The sequence below is a fragment of the Rhipicephalus microplus genome, unplaced genomic scaffold, assembly GCF_043290135.1.
Source record: "Rhipicephalus microplus isolate Deutch F79 unplaced genomic scaffold, USDA_Rmic scaffold_237, whole genome shotgun sequence".
Classification (NCBI taxonomy): Eukaryota; Metazoa; Arthropoda; class Arachnida; order Ixodida; family Ixodidae; genus Rhipicephalus; species Rhipicephalus microplus.
The window spans coordinates 173,536-198,788 of NW_027464808.1; the positions used below are offsets into that span (position 1 = coordinate 173,536).

A 25,253-nucleotide genomic window follows, 5' to 3' on the forward strand; every position below is an offset into this window, starting at 1 on the left:
GACGGCTGAGTTGGCCAGCAACAGGTGAAGAAATTGGAGCCGGCTGTACGCGATGGCAATAACGGGCCACGTGACCGGCGTAACCGCAGGCAAAGCAGATGGGCCGGTTGTCGGGTGTGCGCCATCTGTTCACCGGGGTAGGTCTCACCCATGTCGCAAGGGCTGATGGACGGAACGGTGGCTGCATGGTGGACTGAAGCTGAGGCTGAGGGGTTACGTCAACATACGTAGCGGGCACACCCGCTGCAAAGGACGGAGGTCGAGTGGCAGCTTCGGCGTAAGTCAGAGGGGCGGTTGCTGGAACGACTTGGGGTGGCCTGGCGACCACTTGCGCGTAACTCAGGGGCGCAGGAGCCGGAGGCTGTGGAGGGTGGTACGCAGGCATTACCTCCGCTATTTCCTGTTCAATCGCTCGGCGGATGGGAGGGAGAATGGTAGTAGCCGATTGTTGAACAGCAGGTTGGTGGGCAAAGGGCAGGAGCGAGAACTGACGCGCGATTTCCTCGCGGATAAAGGACTTCAGGTCTGCCATCAACGCCACTTGGTCACAACTGGCCTCCAAGCCAGCAAGCGTTGCAGCTCGTGGTGGGGAGCGTCGGGTCATCGAACGCTGCCGGCAGAGCTCCTCGTAGCTCTGGCACAGTGTGATGACCTCAGCCACCGTGCCGGGGTTTTTGGCGAGCAGCATCGTGAAGGCATCATCGTCAATGTCTTTCATGATGTTTCGGATCTTGTCAGACTCGCACATGGTGTGATTGGATTTGTTACATAGGTCCAGGACATCTTCAATATAGCTGGTGAATGACTCACCAGCCTCCTGAGCACGTTCACGCAAACGCTGCTCGGCTTGCAGCTTGCGAACAGCAGGGCGGCCGAAGACGTTGACGATTGCGGTCTTGAAATCGGACCAGGTGGCAAAATCGGACGCGTGGTTGTTGTACCACAAACTGGCGACACCGGCAAGGTAAAACACCAAGTTGGTCAGCTTGCCGTCCTCGTCCCATTTGTTGGGGACGCTCACGCGCTCGTAAATGGCGAGCCAGTCCTCCACGTCAGTGCCATCAGCGCCAGTGAAGATGGGTGGATTGCGGATTCTGGGGACACCGGGACAAGGGGGTGGCATTGGAGGAGGCGTTTGCTGAGAAGCGTCGTGGTACATAGTAGATGGCAGGGTACGTGATCGTAGCTCCAAAGGCATAGACAGGGATCGCAGCACTCGCCACCAAATTGTTAAGGCGTTTATTAGCCGGCAACGAGCGAGAATATACAATGGCGACAGTCACAGCCAAGCACGGGCTCTCAGCGCGAGCGGCGTCCTTGTTGGGTAGCCCCACTAGAAGGTACTCAAGAGTTCGACCCATTTCAGAGTTCGGAGGCTTCGCTGCAATATATATATATATATATATATATATATATATATATATATATATATATATATATATATATGTAGAGAGAGAGAGAGAGAGAGAGAAATAGAAGACAGAAATGAAGAATGAAGTAGCAGATGCAGAAAAAAAGACAAAGTAACAGAAACATAGAAGTCTCCTAGCTCCACGTTTCCTACAGGCTTGCTAGGCTTGTTATTGTTTTTATATTTCGTACTCGGCAAAAAAACTCAAATCTGGTAGGGGGGGGGGGGGGACTTGTGTGAGGCCATTGTTAATGGAGAACCCTACGCAAGCTCGGAAGCACAGCAAAAAGGCACAACGAAAAACTGCACATCTTTCAACAATGCTTCGCTCGCGTGTTTGAATAAAAAAACGGCTCGTTCAATTGGAATGACAGGTGGAGGAAAACATACCCCATGTCAGTGCCTTGATGCTTTTCCTCATTTTATTTCTATGTTTTTAACTTATGACTTTTCAGTTAATGAATATTTAATAATTATAGTTTTTTAAGCCTTTCATGAGTAGTTCTTTTGAGAGACTGAACTTTGGCTAGCTTACAAAGCTTAGTTGGATAGTGGGAACGCTACGCTGATGTGAATTGTCAAATGTGACGCGAGTCGTTGCATTTTGCCGAAGCAACGACTTACGATGGATTTCGTTCTTGAGGTTCATGGCGCCTCCTTACTCAACTTTAATCAAATGGCTATTAAGGTATTTTCAGCTAAATTTCGCTTCATTTTCCCTTGTGAAAAGTGGTTCGAAACTTGTGCGAAAACATCGAAATGCTGAAGAAAAAACTGAAACGTAGCAGCGCAATTTTGTACATTTCATTTGACCAAAATATAGAAGGACAGACGGACCAAGTAATGCACATGTTAAACGCGCTCGATTCATAACTGTTAGAACTTGAGAATAGTAGTGTTGGTCGAAATAGTTTTCATAGGCTACTTGGAGTGTAAGTTAAAAATAGGTATCAACACCTATACAAAACATCGGCTTGAGAATACAATGTCTGCCGCAATTAATTCATTCATTGTGCACGTGATACTGACCTGTACTGTTTTTTTATTTTGTTCATTACTGATGCTTTAAACTTGAGGAACAGTTTAGAAGATGACGCTGTACAAACAAATGGTACATGGGATTTTCAAGTATTCTTTGAAATTTTCTGTAGCAGTTCTGTCACTCGTTAGATGATTGTTGTTAAATGTGTATATGATGAAACTGTGTTCGTGGCAGCTTCATTGTAGCAACCATCAGCATAAAGTTAAGAGCATGACTTAAGTAGTTAGTCAATGAGTAAACACTAATTTATTAAGTATTTAGACTAAGTCACACTTATCCCCAGCGGGTTGGCCGCCATTGGGACACACAATCTGAAAACCCAAACAAGGCAACCATTAACGACGGCGTCCCGTCGGAGCCTCATCTGATACTTACTCTGCTGATTCCTACATGGAGGAAAAGCTGAAAAAAAATCTCAGACGTCTATCAAGCTGTCAGATTGCCTTCAATCACTCACTAGCAGCTTCTTCAATGTTGTGCCATGAATAACATTTTACCGAATGCGCTCTGCCGGGCGTAGTCTGTCCAGAGTGAAACGCCGCCACGTAGAATGCTCTCTAACGACTGCAGCTGGCTTCGCTTGCGAAGCAATTTCAAGCCAGGCTGAACGTTTCCGGACCGAGCGTTTGCAATCCACAGAGCACGTGTACAGTGACCATACCGTGGACTAGCACAACCCCGCGTCGTAGAGATCTTCGCGGGTGTTTTAGAATTTAAACGAGAGAGAGAAAAAAAAAGAAGTGATACGTCTCTGTACCGTACTTCAAACAATGGTCAAAACTGCGGAGATTGACCCTTTCAAAAATATACGTTACCACAAGCTGCGCAGCAAAGGAGACAGAGGGTGAGCTGAAAACTGTTACTTCTTCCGTTACCGTGTAAATACCCGGGTAACTAAAGATAACGTGCACAATACAATGCTGAATCTTAGCCCGATTGTCTTATATGGTCTCCCTATTATAGCTGTTTCTTCTCTTTCACGAAGCCGTGAGAAGTGGCACCACTGATTTGAAGGTCACGGGGTCGAAACCCGGCCCCAACAATTATTAAGGGACGTGAAGGCTGACAAAACAGGCTTTCAGCCATAATTTGTTCTGTAGAACATATTTCTCATGTTAGAGGTGGGTCGAACATGTACAAATGTGAAACTGAAATCTGACTTGGGTTGCAACAATGCGATGGCTGTTTCGGGTATTTCATGTCATCTTGCGGAGATCACGCTGACGTGTGCGGCACCATATACTAACACATTTATGTAGATTCAAAGAGGAACAACATCTGCACGAATTTATAATAGTAATATCTTGGGTTTAAGATTCCGAAACCGCGATGATTGAGAGACGCTGAGGGGCTTCGGAAATTCGACAACCTGGGGCTAAGGTGCACCTAAATCGAAGCCCGCCGGACTCGGATAATTTCGCCTCCATCGAAATTGCAGCTGTCCCAGCCGGGGTTGATTGCGCGACCTTTGGCTATGTACACGGGTTTGTTTTCACACACACAAACACACACACACACACACACACACACACACACACACACACACACCACACACACCACACACACCACACACACCACACACACCACACACACCACACACACCACACACACCACACACACCACACACACACACACACACACACACACACACACACACACACACACACACACAAATAACCAGTGGGCCACGTGACTACTGGTTCAATGCTGTAAAACAAGAAAAGCACAATTTGGCGCACATAAAGGTCATGTCTGAAAACGCATTGCTTGAAGTTCAAACACCACAGAATGAAGGCTGAAGCTTCAGGTGAAGACTGAGGCTAGAAATTACGAGTCGTCCAAGAAGGACTGTCACTGTGTAAAGTGCTCACAAGTTTCTATTAGCGGAATTGTCTTCCTTCAAGCCAAGACGAATACAAGTCCAATTGGCTCTGAGCTCGATTGCTGCAGTCACAATTCGTCTGAGAATACTTCTCGCCACGTGATTTAGTGCTTGTGCATTGACTGCAACAGAAAACCGTTTCCTTAATTTCTAACCCATTGTCTCGCTGTTATGTGTATGTCCTCGAGCTGCCGAGACCAAATAAGAGGTAGATTTCACAGCCTATATCAAGACATATCGTAATACAAACATGCAGGCAGAATTTTTTTTCTGTAGAACATGTTTATCACGTTCGAGGCGCGTTGTAGATGCAAATATGGAATCGTTATTTGACTCGTTCGGTGGCAACTACGCGATGATTGTTTCGGGTACCTCTTTGTCATCTTCTGCAGATGTGGCTGCCGTAGCTGGGATCGAACCTGCGACCTTCGGGCCAGAAGCCGAGGACCATTATACCGCTACACCAACGCGGGGGACTAAGTAAATTTTTGTTCCGTAAAGTAACTATATTATATATCTATAGTGTTCGTCGTTTCCTATTTTCAGAACAACGAAATTCTCAAACGAACGAACAGAAATAGCTTCTCCGGGAATTCCGTTAATGAGTGGTTCGACATGATAGCGACAACATCGTGTTACCAGAGTAGATTGCTGCAAGTCTTGTATACTGTCGTGCTTCCGCCTTTAGTGTCCGCGATGAGGTTACGTAACACAGGATGACGGAAGAGTGCACGTGTTTTGTGCGTGCTAAGCAAGACCAGACATAGGCCTGGACTGAGCCGTAATTGCAATATTTATGTGGCAAAGAAGCTGCGGACTTTTTTGTTTTACGCTTGTACATGAGCACCTTGCAAGCCATCATGCATCGAAGGCCGTGATGTAATCCCCCCCTTCCCCCCACAGCTTCTAACTTTGGGGCTTCTATGTATTACCAATCTGGTACACAATTTTCTGTAAGGTAATATTGTTGATGTTGAATTTGAACTTCATGCGGGAGATAGATATCGCCAAGTGCTTTTTTTTCTTTTTTTCTGCAGGAATTTTGATGCTGCCGAGAAGAATTTCTCCCCTCGCGTTCGACTGTGGCTCAATTTAGGCCGAACATGCAACGTGAGCCTCGGAAACCTGGGAATGGTGAGAATTTGTTTGTCGCCGTAAAACTTGCAGTGTTTGTTTCATTCTGCTCTCTCTGCAAAAGAAGTAGAGGCTGGAGAGTGGGTGAATGCTTTTACATGGCATTTCGAATTGAACCAGTGACATCAAAGCATTCAGCATATGCAGATCATGGCCATGTTGATATATTTGATGGATCCAAAATCATTGTTGCGATATTAAACTCATCCGCAATAACTTTGACCGTAGTACACAGTCACAATCATGTGTTACACGTTAAAAGGAAGTTTTTGGCAGCTATAGAAAAGCGTGTGACACATGTCGCAAGTTTATGCTTTAAGTAGACAAAAAAAAGCTTTTTATATCGTAGATAGTATATATAACTCAACAAACGCGCATATAACAACAGTTGCAGCGTAACTAAAGAACAAAAAAGAAGCGAAAATGGGCAAAATTTCAAGTCTTGGTGCATTGAATAAAACAGAATCTGCATCATTTTGCAAAAGTGCGAACTCATCTTGCAAAAGCGTTGCTCTCTTACTAAATAACCCCAAAGCGAAATACGGCTCTTGTCACACATAAGCAAATTATGTGTAATAAGTTATAATTTATAGTACCTGTCCGACTCGCTTTTCAAAGGCGCTTACATTAGGTACATCACCGAAACAGTGGCCACAGGTGGGACATGAAACAACTGGCTGTCTTTTGCAACGTTTACACAGTTGTGATGATCAATGCTAATACTCCAGCTCAAATATTAATTTTACCGTTTTAGGTAGACTGCTTTATTTCTCAATAGGTAGAACAGCAAGCTGTCTTGACGGCCAACCGCGTGGCGGGAAGCCTCTCTGTAATTGTCCAATCGTTTAGAGTATAATGGTTGATAACGTGGTCAAAATTTCGACGAAAGCTCTGGTCTGGTATTATGATGAGGATGTAGATGCGATTTCTGACCAAGTCAAGGTGACAAAAAGGTAAGAAAACACGGAGACGTTTCAGGACCCATACGGGTTCATCTTGCACTGACCAAGTCAAGGCGAAAAAGCACAGAGGGGTTCCCAGACCCATGAGGGTTGATTAAAGGCGAATCATTTCTTGGTGATCTTCGGCGAATTTTGCTGAATCTATCTATCTAACCGCCCACAACAAGTAGCTCTCTTGGTCGCTTTGATAATTGGATATTTACCGAAATAGGTATGGCTTAGCATGATTGAAAGAAGAACATAGGTGACTAGTTATAACATAAAAATCATATTATGTATGTCATGAATGTCATGATTTACATGTCATGGTTTTGCTTCTCTTGCGGTTTTCGTTCACTTGACATATTGCAAAACTGGTCTGGTATGACATGACTGCATAAGTCACACGCCCCAACATGGAGTTCATGACATGCATGCCATGACCTTCACGTTAGGGCCTGTCACGTATGTTCGCCGTTCAATTTTTCGGTTTGCTGCCATCACATTTTTTGTTTAACAATTATTATTGCTGCTTTGTTCGCCTGATGGATTAGACCGGTCAGAGTTATATTCTCATCACAATAACATGAAACTAGGCGTGTCAGTGTTATATTCTCCTCACAATAACATGAAACTAGGTGTATCAGAGTCGAGCATTTCCGAGTGAAAGACACGAGAGACGTTCGCTGATATTTCGCAGATGTCAAAAGAAGGCTTGCCTATGAATATTATGAAAACAAAACTTCCAGCTTCTTGCAAGCTATAATGATACAACTAAGGTAGTTGTTGGGAACACAAAAAGCCACACACATATAGGCAACGGCAAAGTGTGCGTGCTAAACAATGCGAGAGTAAAGTGAGAGACCACGTGGCATATCCGTGTTTACATTTGTGCGCGGCTCTGAATTATGTACGATTGCAGCCGCCATGAACCAAAGACGTGTATAGTCACGTTTTCTCCAGGACGCCACTCTCACCGTGTATTGTAAACAAAGAGCGCCGTGTATGGCCCTCCTCCTCGGAAATGCCGCCTCCATCGGAGCAGTCTGCTCGAGGCTCTATAACTACGAGCAGCTCAATAAGGTTTCTCTTCTGCCCTCTGATACTTCGTTTTTGATATACAACAGTTTTGGAGACGAGGATGGGATCTCTGATGGAATCACAAGACAAGTGTCAACGACATCTTGTGGTGGTGAAACTGAACTGATCAATCATGGCAACATCAGCAGACCGTATAGCAGCATCAGGAGATGGCAGTGTGGTTACGATGCCAGTTGCAAGGCTTGCTGAGTTCAGTCCCGACATTGGAAACATTGAAGTCTACATCGAAAGATTCGAGGTCTTCGCAAGCGCTAACATCGACGAGCCGAATAAGGCGCAATAAGGCGGCCGTTTATCAAGCGTAACGCAAATGAAAGCAACTCTATCTCTTGAACCACTCACGCTGCGCAGGAAGATATCGCGCATGTGCCTTTTCTTTAAAATCTATAAATTGAACGCCACCCTTAAAACTGCTCTTATCTTACCCCCTACTCATGTTTCATTGCGCATAGATCATTCTTGCAAAGTTGGTATCCCGAAATGTCGCACTGTATCATATTCAACTTCGTTTATTCCTAGAACTACATCAGAGTGGAATCGCCTGCCACCATCCCTAGTGCTTACTAACAATATTGACCAGTTTAGGAAAAAAGTGTCTGATTACTTCACTTCTGTGTAGCTTGAACTTTTTTTTCACAGTGTTTATTTACCTTATAATGTGTCATATGCATGCAGTTGTCAATGCTAGTTTTGTTATCTTTTCATGCTAGAGGCAATACCTGTGTAGATTTGTGTTACACTTTTGTATACTTCTACGCACCGCTGGATACTTGTTTGTTCAGTGCTTTTGTATATTTGCTCATATGTGTGCAATGTTTGTACAATTCGAACACCTTTCAACACCCTGATCCTGTACCACTCCCCTCAACAATGCCCTCTGGGCCATGAGGGTACCTGAAATATATAAATAAATAAATAAATAAGTGTTCTTAACAGTCCTAAGTGAAAAAGCTACGTGACACTTCAAAGCCTTCTGCTGTCTCAGAGTCCTGCCGAGTCCAAGTATGCTGATATCAGGAAAGTGCTGAGCGAGCACTTTGCACCACGGAGATCCATAGTCACAGAACGGTACAGGTTTCATCGCGGGGATCAAGGCCAAATTGAGACAATTGGCGAATTTGTCGTCGAGCTCAAGAAGCTAGCGGCTACATGCGAGTTCGGCAGCTTCCTTGAAGAAAGTCTTCGAGATCGGCTAATCTCGGGTCTTCGCAGCGAGGACATCCGATGCCGTCTGCTGTCGTCACCGAACAAAGAGGCGACGTGGGAACGAGTTCTAAACAACGCCATCGCCATAAAAACCACCTAGAACGACACCAAGGAAATTCTCCCGGCTCCTTCAGTCGTCAACTGGCAGAACAAGCCGACTTCTAAAAGGAAGCCAATGAGGAAAAGCAAAACAGCGACCACAAAGGGGACCGCCACTTGGAAACCTGGTAAGACGCGGCAAGGACTTTCTCATGACGGACAAAGAAAATGTTCAAGTGTGGCAATGAACATTTTGCTAGGGCATGTCCATTTTTGCAGAGTCAATGTTTCAAATGTTCAATAAAGGGCCATGTTGCTACAATGTGTGGAACTAAACAAATGCATAGCATTGGCCAAAGCACAACACGAGCGAAACTATTGGGGCATAACCAGAGAGATAGGCCAACCTCTCCTTAAGTAGTAAAGCTGCGCATCAATGGCAAAGAAGTTCCAATGGAACTTGATACAGGATCAGCAGTGTCTCTGATGTCGGAAAGTGAATTCGAAAAATGTTTTCCCTATGCTGAGTGGTCCGCAACTGATGTGCGCTTGGTCGCATACAACGGAACACCTGTAAATGTTAAGGGTTCCGCACAAGTTGATGTGAGCTATGACACACGGTGCCATGAACTGCCGGCCCCACCACGGCGGTCTAGCGGCTAAGGTGAGTGCTGACCCGCAGGTCACGCGATTGAATCCCGGCTGTGGCAGCTGCATTTCCGATGGAGGCGGAAATGCTGCAGGCCCGTGTGCTTAGATTTGGGTGCACGTTGAAGAACCCCTGGCGGACAAAATTTCCGGAGCCCTCCAGTACGGCGTCTCTCATAATCATATGGTGGTTTTGGGACGTTAAACCCCACATATCAATCATGAGCTGTCACTTGTAATAGTCAAGCGTAAATCGGGCGTGAGAATGCCGACACTTTTTGGGCGGAACTTGTTGTTAAAAATACAGTTAGATTGGTAAGAAGTCGTACCTGAGTACAACATTCAGACAGAAAATTCTCTTCTGAAAAAGTACCATGAAGTGTTTGCAAAAGGATGCGGAACAATCAAGGGCTTCAGTGAGAGCATTGTTCTGGAAGAGAATGTGTCACTCCTTTTCTGTAAGGCTAGACCAGTTCCATACGCCGTGTTGGAGTAAGTTCAAAAAGAATTACATGACTTTGAGAGAGCTGACATCGTATATCGAGTCAAGCACAGTCAATGGGCAACCTCTCTTGTGATAGTGCCAAAGAAAGACAATTCTGCTAGGATGTGTGGTGACTACATAATTACTGCAAACACACGTATAGAGGTGGATCAGTACCCACTGCCTTTTCCGGAGGACATCTTTTCATATAGTAGGAGGCACAAATGTCACACTTCTAGATCTCTCTAAGGCTTACCTGCAACTTCAACTTGATGAACCTGCCCAAGAACTATTGACAGTGAACACTCATTTGGGTCTTTTTAGATTTAAAAGACTGCCGTGCGAAGTAGCAGGCGCTCCAGTGATATTTCGAGCAGTAATGGATCAGATTTTACGTGGAATTCCTAGCACTGCGTGCTACATAGAGGATGTCCTTATTTCAGAAAAAGATAAGCAAGAGTGCTACGAAAGAACCGAAAGAGTGCTTAAGAAGCTACAGGATCACGAAATCCGCGTTAATACGGGAAAATGCTCGTTCTTTCAAAGCAACGTGTCCTATCTGGGACATGTAATTGACAAGAATGGGTTGCACCCAGCAACAGACAAGGTGGAAGCAATCATGCACGCTCCTGAGCCAAAGTATGTTACACAACTCAAAGCACTTCTTGGCTTCATTAACTTCTATGCGAAGTTCATGCCAAATCTTACAACTCTACTTGAGCCATTACACAACTTGCTACGCAAAGAAAGTGCATGGAAATGGTCAAGTCAGTGTGACAAGTGTTTCAGAGAATGCAAATAATTCTTGTGTAATAAGCAGCTATTAGAGATTTATGATGTTAGAAGAGATTTCCGTCTGACATGTGATGCATCTGCACAAGGCTTAGGGGCAGTGCTGTCTCATGTGGTGGAAGTTAATGAAAAACCTGTTGCCTTTGCATCTCGATCAATGACCCGAAGTGAGCGAAATCACGTGCAAATCGAGAATGAGTGACTTGCCTTTATTTTTGGAATCAAGAAATTTCACAAGTACTTGTATGGTCACAAGTTTGAAATTTTCACGGATCACCAGCCACTCACTGCTTTTTTTTTTTTACCCTCACCGTCCAGCAAACTCTTTGGATGCTGCGCGAGTGCACCGTTGGTTACACGTACTGCCAAATTACCGGTACCAGGTCACGTACAAGGCAGGACGTAGAATTGGCAGCGCTGATGGTTTGTCGAGGCTCCCCCTGCCTGAAACTACTGAAGAGTCTGAAGGCATCTTATATTTTGCACCTATACAAGACCTTCCTGTCACAGTTTAGGAGGTTGAGCTAGAGACAGGCAGAGATGAAGTCCTCCGCGTTGTACTGGGAATTCACATGGAGCGGTTAGCCAAAGTTTCTGGCTAGCTAAAGCCGTACTTTGTAAGGAAGTTAGAAATGAGCGTATACACTTGGGTTGTTTTGTGTGGAATAACAGAGTTGTGATTCTCGCTGCACTTCAAAGTGACGTTCTTGGATTGCTGCGAGAACAGCATATAGGTGTCACTAAGATGAAAGCAACCGCGAGATCAATGGTCTGGTGGCCTGCTACTGATTGCACTATTGCGGAAATCACTAGAAAGTTTGATATTTGCCAGAGTGTTGCTTCATTCGGGCAGCCCATTATATTGCAACCATGGAGATGGTGTGAGAATGCGTGTGAGAGAATACACTTAGATTTTGCAGAAAAAACAAGGCAGATCATTTCTCTTTGCCGTGGACTTCCATTCGAAGTCGCTAGAGATAAAGATCATGAACTCCACAACAGCGCAAAAGACAATCGAAGTAGTGATATCTGTGTTTGCTGCATATGGATTGCCACACAAAATTGCTACAGATAATGTCCCTCAGTTCAGAGTCCAAGAATTTGAGGACTTTCTAAAACCAAACGGTGGGAAACACACGCTAACTCCTCCTTACCACCCACAATCAAATGGGGCGGCAGAAAAATCAGTACAAATGCTGAAGAGGTCACTTCTGCTGCAGGGAGTGACTGACCAAAAGAAAAAACCAGCAAACAACAATACAACAAGTGGTTTGGATACAGTACTCCACACACATTCACAGGGCAGACACCAGCTGAATCGCTCTTGAGAAGGAAAGTGCGCACGCGGCTATAAATGCTGAAACCATACCTTGCACGAAAAATGAACGCAAAAACAACTCACATAAAGGAAAGCGCCGACAAACACCGAGGACGCTCAAGATAGTTTGAAAAGGGGGACCTCGTTTACGTAAGAAGCGTTCGAGGTGAAACCGCTTGTAGGTTTCCCGGAAAGATAATCAACAGAAGGTCAGTAATGACATAGCTAGTGTTTGCTTCGGGGCAAGTAAGATTCTGCCACGTGGACCATTTGCGCAGCCGCATCGCGCCAGGCAATATTCCATTTCATGGGGACGATATGTAAGCTGCCCACAGACGGATAATGGAAACGAAGCGCCGACGGGGGCCGTTCAGACACGGCGCACTCGGAATCACCTCTCAACGCAGACAGGGGAAACGGGAACGCTATCGTGTGTAGTGACGCGCACGAGACGTTTTCCTGAACGTCTCAATTACGACACCTTCAATCTTAGGGGGAGGGTGGAATGTTGGGAACACAAAAAGCCGCACACGCATAGGCAACGGCAAAGTGTGTGCGTTAAACAGCGCGAGTGTGAAGTTAGAGACCACATGGCCTCTCCGTGTTTACACTTGTGCGCGGCTCTGAATTAAGTATCATTGCAGCCACCGTGAACCAAAGACTTCTATAGTCACGTTTCCTCCAGGACGCCACTCTCCCCGTGTGTTGTAAACAGAGAGCGCCGTACCGGCCCTCCTCCTCGGAAATGCCGCCTCCATCGGAGCAGTCTGCTCGAGGCTCTATAACTTCATCATCATCATCAGCCTGACTACGTCCACTGCAGGACAAAGGCCTCTCCCATGTTCCGCCAGTTAACCCGGTCCTGTGCTTGCTGCTGCCAATTTATACCCGCAAACTTCTTAATCTCATCTGCCCACCTAACCTTCTGTCTCCCCCTAACCCGCTTCCCTTCTCTGGGAATCCAGTTAGTTACCCTTAATGACCCGCGGTTATCCTGTCTACGCGCTACATGCCCGGCCCATGTCCATTTCCTCTTCTTTATTTCAACTATGATATCCTTAACCCCCGTTTGTCCCCTAATCTACTCTGCTCTCTTCTTGTCTCTTAAGGTTACACCTACCATTTTTCTTTCCATTGCTCGCTGCGTCGTCCTCAATTTAAGCTGAACCCTCTTTGTAAGTCTCCAGGTTTCTGCTCCGTAGCTAAGTACCGGCAAGATACAGCTGTTATATACCTTCCTCTTGAGGGATAGTGGCAATCTACCTGTCATAATTTGAGAGTGCTTGCCGAATGTGCTCCACCCCATTCTTATTCTTCTAGTTACTTCAATCTCGTGGTTGAATCTCACCCCACCAGTAATGATAGAAGAAGTCAGAAAAGCTTTGGAGAGCATGCAAAAGAGGCAAAGCTGCTGGTGAGGATCAGGTAACATCAGACCTGCTGAAAGATGGAGGACAGATTGTGTTAGAAAAACTAGCCACCCTGTTTACGAGGTATCTCCTGACGGGAAGGGTACCAGAGTCTTGGAAGAACGCTAACATCATCTTAATACATAAGAAAGGAGATGACAAGGACTTGAAGAATTACAGGCCGATCAGCTTGCTCTCTGTAATATACAAGCTATTTACAAAGGTAATTGCTAACAGAGTAAAGAAAACATTAGAATTCAATCAACCAAAGGAACAAGCAGGCTTTAGAACAGGCTACTCAACAATTGACCACATTCATACTATCAATCAGGTAATAGAGAAATGCTCAGAGTATAACCAACCACTATACATAGCCTTCATAGATTACGAGAAGGCGTTTGATTCAGTAGAAATATCAGCCGTCATGCAGACACTGCGGAATCAGGGCGTAGATGAAGTATATATAAACATTCTGGAAGAAATCTACAGGGGATCAACTGCTACCATAGTGCTTCATAAAGAAAGCAACAGAATACCAATCAAGAAGGGTGTAAGGCAGGGGGACACAATCTCCCCAATGCTATTTACCACGTGCTTACAGGAGGTTTTCAGAAGCCTAGAATGGGAACAGTTAGGGATAAGAGTTAATGGAGAATACCTTAGTAACTTGCGCTTCGCCGATGACATTGCATTGCTGAGTAACTCAGGGGACGAATTGCAACTCATGATTACGGAGTAAGACAAGGAGAGCAGAAAGGTGGGTCTTAAAATTAATCTGCAGAGAACGAAAGTAATGTACAACAACCTCGGAAAGGAGCAGCGCTTCGAGATAGGTAATAGTGCACTTGAAGTTGTAAAAGACTATGTCTACTTAGGGCAGGTAATAACCGCAGAGCTCTATAACTACGAGCAGGTCAATAAAATTTCTCTTCCGCCCTCTGATCCTGCGTTCTTGATATACAACAATAGTCATCCCTAAAAAGGTCACCTGTACTGTGATAAAGAGTGCTTACCAGCGCAAACAACAGGGCAGGAGGGGACAGGAGAAGAGACGAGACAGAGCGCCTATACTAGCAACGAACTTGGAGCTCAATGTCTGCACTCCTAAAAATATGAAAATCGTGGTTGTGTGGGGAGATCGCCATCAAAGTTCGCAAGGGGACATGTGACTTTATTTCGTATAAAAATTGAACTTTGCCGTTTAGAAATTCCCCAATAGAAAATTTATCTTTCAGAAGATATGTCACACTTTGACAAACGCGGTTTAAGAAATGAGTGTTTACCCTTTTTTTCTTTTATACGTTGGCGGCAAATGTGTGTGCACTCTTGCGTTATATTTTGCGTTTTTTCAAAACACATTTTTTGAAACTTGTGTCAATCATTTTTCTGAGAAAGTAGCAGACGTGCTCATAAAGTAGAAGACGTAACCAAGCAATACTGTTCCATGTGTTAATTAGTGGCATTGACATAACTGGTACTAGAATCAGTGGCGTAGGTGAATTTGCATTTTTGTTGCATAAAAAAACTATTCAGAAAGAGTAATTTCCATACATCGACACCCGCAGGTCCCGGGATCAAATCCCGGCTGCGGCTGCTGCATTTCCGATCGAGGCGGAAATGTTGTAGGCACGTGTGCTCAGATTTGGGTGCACGTTAAAGAACCCCAGGGGGTCCAAATTTTCGGAGTCCTCCACTACGGCGTCTCTCATAATCATATGGTAGTTTCAGGACGTTAAACCCCACTTATCAATCAATCAATCAATCATACATCGACAAACATAAAAAAATACAAATCTAGTTTTTCTGGCACACTCGCAATTTCAGTTTCACTCCCGTAAAGCATTGGTAGCTTCCTTTTTTACGAAATGTCAATTCTCGACAGATAACAAATCTTGTGAACAAACTACATGTGCCGAAATATGCCGACATATATATATATTACTACCAGTGTAGCTTTTCGCCCGTCCAAGGACTCCCTCCCCCGCCCAAGCCAGGGGCGTCACGGCCGCTCTGTGACACGCTTTCACACACTGTTTTGTAAATCATCTCTTGAGTGCCGCGCGCAGGTGTCATGGAGTCACGGTGGCACGGCGACGCGATCGGAAGAAGCGGGTCTTTTGAAACCAAAAACCCGCACTGCTTTTGACTTGTATTCGAAAGTAAAAAAAAAATTTGAATCTATAATTCTGAGCTCTACAAAGCAACCAGCATCTACCTTTAAGGTACCTTGTAAATTTTACAGCAACTGCTTTTATTACGACTTCTGTACAACCAAACATTGAAACTAACTTTCCGATTCTCACACAACCTTACCTTCTACGGCACGAGTCAACGTGTAGATCTATAAAGACGTCGAGGCACGATGCACGTTAGCAACACATGAATGCAACTGCACTTTTTTTTTACAGGGTCTGATTACAGCGCTCACAGGCGTTGCACTTCTGGACTTGGGGGAAATCTACGGAGCCAGCATTTCGAACGTTTCTCACCTCATAACGACCCGCAGCCTTGGAGGCCTGCTTGGCTCTCTGCTAGGTATGCTAAAGCCAGAATTACGTCATATTTCTTACTCTTATTGCACAACAACTATGTTCAGAAGGGAAGCTTGGGGTAGTCGGAGGTAATTCGTCGTTGACAATTAAGCGTCCGAGACATTTTATATCGGTTGTCATCGGGCCTAACCAACATTAAAATGAGCAGTGTGCGCTTTATATGTGCCTTCCCAAAATACAACGTTAACAGCAGTTAATCGTTGTACATTGTTGTGATCTTGCTGCGTATCTGGGCACTTCTCATACCTGGCACTTCATGCGTGATTACACGATGTTTTGCAGTGTTGTTGACCTTTTAAAGCCATTCGTCATTCACAATGAGTGAATAATTGTACAAATGAACATATTGCTACCTCCTTTTTCATACAGTCCCTGTTTTACTACGTGTTTAATAACAGTTAGGGTAGTAACAGTTACTAATTGCTACAACGGCTATAGTAGTAACAGTAGCAACCCTTGCGGTTACTAACAGCAATTAGTAACAGGTTACTGAATAGAGGAAGGGAATTTAGCATGCTCCTTTCTTTAGTTTGACCGAGCCTTAATTAAAACCACCAGGTAATATTGTGCCCTATAGCTTCCTTAGCTTCATTGTCTGCTGGTTCTAAAAAGGTGCTATGAAGGTAGTGACAAGTGACTTCTTGCTACTACCCGATATCAGCAAGTATTTTGCTCCTTTTTAAGACTGTATATATTTACATGCTTTTATTATATTGCACCTTCAGGGGGCATGCTGTACGACACCTACAACACGCAGATCACGTCCATCCTCATGCTGCTGTTGACCAGCGTGACGGTGCTGATGGTTCCACTATGCCCACTCCTGCTTGTGGCTCACTTCATGGCCTTCTTCATGGGTCTCAGCTTGGGTGCGTTCGGCACGGGTAAGCCGTTCCGTGTGTCTCGGCCCTAAACTTCGTGCAGTGCACGATTTGCCATTGTGTATATGGAAAGACCACGCGTGGCACGAGCTGGCCATGCATGTGCTCGTGGCCGTGGTTCCTGAACCTCATACATGAAAATACTCGGAAAGTGCCCTGTGAAAGTTACTTGGTCCACTTGCTCATTATTATTCATGGCGCGAAGTGATGAAGAAGCGATGCAAAGGTGACACACTCACGCGCTGTGTTCGACTAAGTTGCACATCACCACATGACTTGTCGCCGTGTCAACTGGTCTTGGCAGTTCACGCGCTTATTCGGTCATGACGAATAAAGCATATCAGAGTGCTACGCGTTATGTTTATATTACGTCATTCTTAGCGCAGTGACATAAAGATAAAGAGAGAATAAGCAGGGGGAGATGAAATACGCACACTCACTTCGTGTTTGATAAAAACTTGTGTCTAAGTGTCTACGCAACATCGCGGAATCGTGAAATGTGAGATTGGCGCACACACTGGCGTCTGAGCTGGTCGCCTTCTAATTCTCCGCGCCCGTCGGTTGTTCACGTTACAATTAATGTCAACGGTAATTCGCCCTGCGCTAGGCCCTATTAGAAAAAAAAGAACGTTTCAAAGCTCATTCTCGCGAAATTCGAACGCAGGCGCCAACGTCTGGATCATCAACATGTGGCCGGGTAACAGCAGCCCGGCGCTCCACATTTTTCACTTCGCTTTCACCGTCGGCTTGCTAGTGGCTCCTCTCATAGCTGGGCCGTTTCTTTCACCCGGAACCTCTGCCATCGCCGTCGGAACTTCAACCCACTTTCATGACGAAGTCTCCAACCTAGACTACGAATTGGAGCCGTCGCCCAACGCCACCTTCAATGAGTCCTTCCGAGTGGCAACATCCGACGCGGAGACTACCGACTACTACAACTCATACGAGGGCACTACTGTGTACTACGCGTTCGGAATAGCCAGCGCTTTCTATTTGTTCCTCGTTCTGTCGATGACTTCAACGTACTGCATTGACAAATCCGACTTCAAGCGGAAGGCGATGCGAGGAGCGCAGCGCGATGTAAACGGAGCAGACCGGAACGAAAAACCCGAAGGAAACGTTGTCCGCTACAGCCGGATCTCACTGGCCCTTCTGAGCGTCTACGAATGCATCTACGTCGCGCTCGAATGCACGACGTCTCAGATGTTGCCCACCTTTGCAGTCGAGAGCGACTTCTCCAAGCTGGACGCGGCCCGGGTCGCCGCCGTGTATTTTTCTTCTTTGCTGCGAGCCGCCTGGTCGCGGCGATTGTCGCCTTGAAGGTGTCTTCCCGGTTGACGCTTATCTTCACTCACGGTGTGCTCGTGACCACGGCGTTGGTGATGACCGTGTGGCGCTCCGAAAACGCGCTCGTGCTCTGGGTCGGCAGCGCAATGATGGGTTTCGACCAAGGGCCCGTCAAGGCAGCGATAGTCGCCTGGACTGCAGAGTACATTACCATCAGCAACAAGATGATGTCGGTAGTCATGGTCACGGGCAGCATCGGAAACCTGGCGCCGGCGCTTCTCGTGGGACAGTTCGTAGAAAGTGATGCCGCATCCTTCCTTTACGTGTCTCTGGGAGCCGTGTTGCTTTGTGCGGTCATGTTTCTGGGCATGTACGCTTACATTACCAGAAGGCGCACTTAGAAGCCGCAAGGTGGTCTTGAAATCACTGCAGATTCCAAGAAAGCGGGGGCCGTGCCATTGATCTAATCATTTTGTTGAGCACGTGCTTTCGTTGTACGCAGATCTCCATATTAACTTCATATGCCTCATATGAACTTCGTATCTACTCGTACATTTATAATCTTTGGGCTCTGAAACACAACGCATAAACTTGCCCCTGGAACGTACCTTAAACACGGTTCATGTATTCGGTGTACGCGCAAAATATCTGTTCATTTCTATTCATAGCATGAGCGACAACATTGAACGTAATTAACAAGAGAGGGAGAGAGAGACAGAGATTCGAAGACTGGCAAAGGGGTCAGCCTGAACGATAGTTCGTTCTGGCCTGCTACTTCGCTCAGGTGTAGGAGGACACAAAGCCAAGTATCAGGACAGCCAATTTAGGTCTATATAAAGGAGCAGGGATCAAGCAAGCCATATCTGAACAAGAATTAACTTACTCCACCTCAGGCTCATACACAGAACTTTGGGGGGGGGGGGGGGGTATATGAGGCGGTGGTGGCAAAAAAAAACGTGTATTTATGAAAGTTATATATACAGGGTGGGTGGGGAGTAGTCCTTAATTGAGGGGCCACCCCGTACAAACACTAGGTGGGCGCCCCCTACGGGAGCTTATTGGCGTCGGCCGCGTGCAACGGCTAACCTGTGTGGGCAAACCACAACTACAAACTACAACTACAGCAACGGCTAACGTGGTGGATAAACCAGCGCTGCAGTTTGTCTTTTCTTTCCCGTCCCTGTTTACATCGCACTAATATTCGTTTAAGATGGAAGTGCACCAACTCACCCAATTGTCCCTTCTGATGAGGCTAACTTTGGCAACTGGTGGTCGTTGTGAAGTCGTGTAAGTGTTTTGATATCTCTCCAAAACTTAAAGCACAAAAAGTTTCGGGGGTTGTCGGAAGCAACTGAACTCCCCCCTATGGTTACGGCCCTGCTCCACCCTTGGGCCACGCCGTCAGCTAGATCTATGTGGAGTACGAAAAATGATTGCCGCCAATGTTCAAATTTTCGTAGCTGCATCGGTTCAATCCCGAGACGAGGGTAAATATTTCTTTAATGGCAATACTTTTATTTACAATAAATACACACTATTTTCGTTTGTGAATTCATTTCATTGATATATTCACTGGTAGTGGAGGACATTACACTTGTTACATTTCTTACGAGTTTTAGATTTTGTGATAAAATTCTGGCCCTCTCTTTTCTTTTGTCTCGCACAATCTTTCACGAGTGATCTCACCTTTGACGCGATAGCGTTAAAGAGCTCGTTTCCCAGACATTACGGCGTCGTCGTCGTCGACATCGGCGTTTATTGTTGTGAGTGAAACATCAGCATTGTCCGTGAGAGAAAATCTGACTCTGTGATGGAAGTTCCGGAAGATGACGGGGGGGGGGGGGAGAAGAGGCCTTCACGCGTTCACGGCTAGAGCTAAGAACTCATTTTCTCGCGCTTGTAATGTTGAGCACATCGCGACCTAACTGCCTGCCACACCAACACCAATGCAAAAGCGAAATGATCATATCTTCTCAGAAGCGACCTATCAGCAGGATGCTGCTCGCCTACACGACGCCACATGTCAAGCATATCCACAGGACGGTCGCCGACCCACGAACCATGCTCCTTCGCTGCTGTGGAATGTGAGTTAAAGAACGATTGAGTGATAACCCGTTTTGTTTCGCTATCTCGGTTTGCGAACGCCTGTGGTTCAAGTGTGATTTGTGCGATGCTGCGGTGCGTGTGATGTGGTGTCTCCGAGTAATGTATCCCGGTCGCGAGTCGTTGGGTGTAGTGGTACAGAAGATGTTCTACCAGGTGTCAATATGGGTGCATCAACATCTAAGGGTGCTGTAGCCACTAACTACCGATAGACGTTTATATATAAACGTGTAATAAACACAGAACTATACATAGGTTAAGACACGTTTCAGTTCAGTTTTTTATACCAGTTCTATACCAGAGGGATCAACCACATTTTTTCACAACCTTCTAGCTCTTGTGTCGTAAATAGTGCTATATTAAGTTAATGCATTGTCATTATTGACTATGTGCGATGTAAGAATTGTTCAACGATTTCTAGTACTTTGGACTCAACTATGAGAGAGCAGTGAGCCGTTCCTTATGAAGTTGGCCAAAAGCCATTGCGAACTAAGACGTGCTGTGTGTGCTAGAATAAATGTTTAACGATTTTGAGTATTTCATACCCCTATGACGAACGGTGTGAGGGCTCGTCTATGATGTATTCTATGTTTAGAAAAAGTTGTTAACGATTTGGACTGAGCCTGGTGCGTGACCCAGTCGCGTCCTGAAGGACCAAATAAAGGTTTTGACTACATAGTAGTCTGTGCGTTCAGAAACAGTTGTCAACGATTTCGAGTACTTGAATTCGTACTCTACTTTTTAAAATATTTACAGACATTTTTTTTATTTTTAAATATTTTTTAAAATATTTACAGACAATGACGCGTATTTCACCATCGGGGTTCTCTAACTGGAGTTAATTTATAAGCCTCGTTCTTTCGAAAGTATTAGAATGTCATGGCGTTAGTTTTTTACGCAAGCGATGTTGGCTTTGAAACATTATTGTCCACGTCATCCTGTCACGTCGACAAAGTCATACACCTTTGTGCATACTTTTACGCCGTATCTATTTTTTTTCACGCATAAACACTGCATTGATCAAGTAAATCGGTTTGCTGTAAACTGTTCTTACCTGTGTCTTTTGTCAGCAGACGCCATCCACCAGAGCCGCCATGACCATGAAGAACGTTTTTCGAAACATTGGCGGAGTGAAATCAATTCTCGCTCATCAAAAAATGGCGGCTGCAGCCACTGTTTTATAGGGGCACAATAACCTCTCTGCGTTCAACGAAGAAACCGGATCATTCGCCTCGCCCACCCGATGAGACATGTAGTGTTCGAAAGTGTCTTTGTGTTACTTGTTTTTTATTATTATTATGCCTCACATTATTTGCGAATTTTGTTGGAGATTAAGTCACCAGTGCTCGTCTAGATGTGTTATTTTGTTGAGAGCAACCATCTTATTTTATATTTAAAGTGTAATATACACTGATAGATCAGAGCCTGTCCGATCTCTAAGGGGGCACTACCGGAAAAGAGCATCTTTCCGAGCGTTTGGAGGGCAAAAGCTGGCTTCACTTTTGCTGGCAAAGCATTGCGATGGTTTCAACACCATGAGAGAGAGAGAGAAGCAGCGTTATTTAAAAAGTCCTTGAATTTTTCAGATATCAGTGAATATCTCCAGCAATTTTTTAACCTCCTTGATACATCTCTGTTGTAGAAGACAATATGCGCCTAAGTTATTGTTACGGGCGAAATCGCAACCAATACTTGTTGCTCATTGTGTCACCAAATCATGCCACTCAGTTCACTACTGAAGTGCGTCGCTTTCGTAACGCAACCAAACGTGTGACGCGAGCTGCGACAGCAAAACGACGTACATACATCTCTAGAACCCCCATGCAACGCTAACAGCAGACTGAAGATAGGTGGAGTGAAATGAAATAGAATGAACTGTGGTGCGATGCCGATGCGAATTGGGTTGAAATAGAATGAATTGGATTGGATTAATGGATAGGATGGAATGGAGTGGAATGGCATGGAATGGAATTGATGGAATGGATGGGTGGAATGGATGCAATGGGTGGGTGGGTGGGTGGGTGGGTGAATGGAATGGGTGATAGAGAGGGTATCGAATGGGATGGGATGGAATGGAATGGGAGTGATGGATGAGAGGAATGGAATGGAATAGAATTAGCGTCCCCTTTTAGGGGTGAAGCACCTTAGAGTCTCGGCTTGTCGGTGTGTCACATAGGTCATCGCGGCCCATCATAAACGGGTATTAGCCACAAAATGGGTTAAATTCCACTACTCGCCATTATGCTGCCTAACACGTTATGTGTGGCTTTGGAGCGGCGTCAAAACTTCCGACGAAGTTTACAAAGACGCTCATGCTTCTTATCTAAACGCAGAGCCGTCAATGTGGATATATACGTTAAGATCATCTGTTTGAAACATATCTGCTACGTAATGGTGCTTTGCTCGCCGCTAGTCCACGCAAAATTCGGCACATAATTCGTGTCGTTGAATTGAATAATAGACAAAGCCTGTATCACGACGTTTGCCATGTGGCACTTTGAAAATTAGCTCCACATATACAAGGCGCATTGATGAACTGCTCAGTAAACATATGTAGATATTTTATACGAACTGACGTTAAGCGCTGTTCCCCAAACTGCGGCTCACCTTCCATCCATCTGTGTAAGACAGTCGTGCTATATAGTTTCCGTTGCAACGCTAAGTACTTTTTTTCGCTGCTGACGCAGATACTATATAAAATTAAAAAGTTCGTAGCCGCCACTTGAAACATTACGCGTGACAGAAAGTGATGTCGAAATTTTTGCGCAAATGGTGCAGGAAGTCAACGTTCTTTGTCCAAAAACCAGCGGCACTAACGTGTGTTCGTAAAATGAACACCAACCTGAAATAGAGGAACGGCATTTAACGTTTTAGAAATGAATCGTGATTGAATGTGATCGGCCTAATTTTTGTAAACTTGGTCGTGTCAAGTGTGAGGCCCACGGGACGATTTCATGCACTCCCATAGCAGTGTACTGAGTGCTCTAAACAGCTAATTACTATTTCTAAGCACACCTATGCAAATTTTGGGTGGAGAAGAATTATGGTCGTAGGCAGAGCTGACATTTATTTTGAATGCGAAGCATTTCTTAGCAAACTTCGGCGACTTTGAGCGTATCTATCTATCTATCTATCTATCTATCTATCTATCTATCTATCTATCTATCTATCTATCTATCTATCTATCTATCTGTCTGTCTATCTATCCGCCTACAACATTTAGCTCTCCTGGTCGTTCCGATAATGGTATCGATACGAAACTTGGTATGGCATAACGTGACTGTATGACGAGCATAAGTGACTAGTCATAACATGAGAATCAGGACAATCATGTCATGAATGTCATGATTTACATTTCATGGTGTTGCTGCTCTTACGGTGGTTTCGTTCACACATGTTGTAAAACTGGTATGGCATGTGACATGACTGCATGGTGAACACAAGTAACAGACCCTGACGTGAAAAACATGACATGCGTGGCATGTAATAACATGGCCACATGCCACACTCATGATGCGCTCGCGACCGTTTCGTTCGCTTCCCATGCACCAAATTTAGTATTACGGGACGTGAATGGATGACGAAGGTATGTAACTGGTGAAAACGCGATAATCATGACATGCGCGTCATGTAACAACGTGACTACATGCCACACTCATGATGCGCTCGCGGCCGTTTTGCTAGCTTCACATGTACTAAATTCGGTAGTACGTGGCGCGAACAGATGACATAGGTAAATAACTCCTCCAAACTCGATAATTATGACATGCGTGTCATGTAACAACGTGACTACATGCCACACTCATGATGCGCTCGCGGCCGTTTCGCTAGCTTCGCATATGCCGAATTTGGCATTACGTCATGTGAATATATGACGAAGGCGTGTGACTGGTGCAAACATGATAATCATGAGATGCGTGTCATGTAACAACATGACTACATGCCACACTCAAGGCGCCAATACGCTTCAACGTTAACCGACGCCCGTGAGCACCGGCGTTCGTTTCGTAGCATCACGCCGGCGATACCACGCCAGATGCCGATCTGGCAGCCATATACACGCAGGTGCGCGCCGCGCTGCGTTGGTTTGACGCATACGCGTTGGAGCACACCCGGCCACAGGACACCTACCGCTTTGACGTCACGGAGGGCCCGGCGTCCCTCTGTCATGAAGAGAGGCAGCTGCAGTGCTGTCTGGCAAATGTCGTCGGTGTGAAGAGCACGATGTCGAATTTCGCGCCGGTTGCCTCCGGGCCGCGCAGACGGAAGCTGGTCGCGCCGGTCGCGTCTGGCATCAGACTAGAGAGTGCTCGCGTTTTGCTATAGCGTAGCGTCGCTGCGCCCAGCGTGCGCGTGCATCAACGTTCCGTCGGAGTATAGCCATATGGTATAGCCGTCAGACAGTGGAGTTTTGCGGACACGTCGCGCCACCTGTCGACACAGCTTTGAGTAGTGCAAAGCCCGACTTCCTTGCCTGCGCAACCAGGTGCTACAGCATACGAAACAGCGGTTGAGCTTAATATTAGGTATTTTCGCGCATTGAACACTTATATAAGCAGCTACGAATTTCTCTCCGCTTGTAGGACGCGTCACCGAACCGCCATTGTGTACTTGCCCGTTCACTCGCCAGAACGACGGTGAAAACAAGAGCAGACAGAACAGCTTTGCACTCTACAAAAAAAAAGACCCCAGTTGACGCTACTGTTACGTTATAAATTGCCATGGATGCAAAGGGCTTCAGTTTTACTGATTTCTGCAGCTTTCATGAAGCGTAACAACGAGAGCACTGGATACAGGCCGTTGCGAACACGTCGAGTAGGTGGAATACTCGCGTTCTCCACAACCGGTCGCATGAAAAAGTGCGATAGCACATGTCTCCTGTTATTGTTCTGAGTGTAGCATTGACGGGAAACCGTGGTGACTTTTATTATGAAGCATAAACGGAAGCTGAAGCACTTTTCTAAAACAAAATGACTTACGAGTGTAAAGACAGTTTGGTCCCTGCTGAATTAGAAAATCGATG

The 25,253-nt window shown here is 45.5% G+C and overlaps 1 protein-coding gene across 1 annotated transcript; it reads left to right on the forward strand.

Annotated features, from left to right (window-relative positions):
* Nucleotides 1-9,366: 9,366 nt before the first annotated feature.
* LOC119179224 (sodium-dependent glucose transporter 1A) lies at nt 9,367-18,160 on the forward strand. Its single transcript, XM_075885665.1, has 4 exons — nt 9,367-9,420; nt 15,816-15,942; nt 16,685-16,843; nt 17,505-18,160. The coding sequence occupies exons 1-4, from the start codon at nt 9,367-9,369 to the stop codon at nt 18,158-18,160; spliced, it is 996 nt and encodes a 331-aa protein (XP_075741780.1).
* The last annotated feature ends 7,093 nt before the right edge of the window (nt 18,161-25,253 follow it).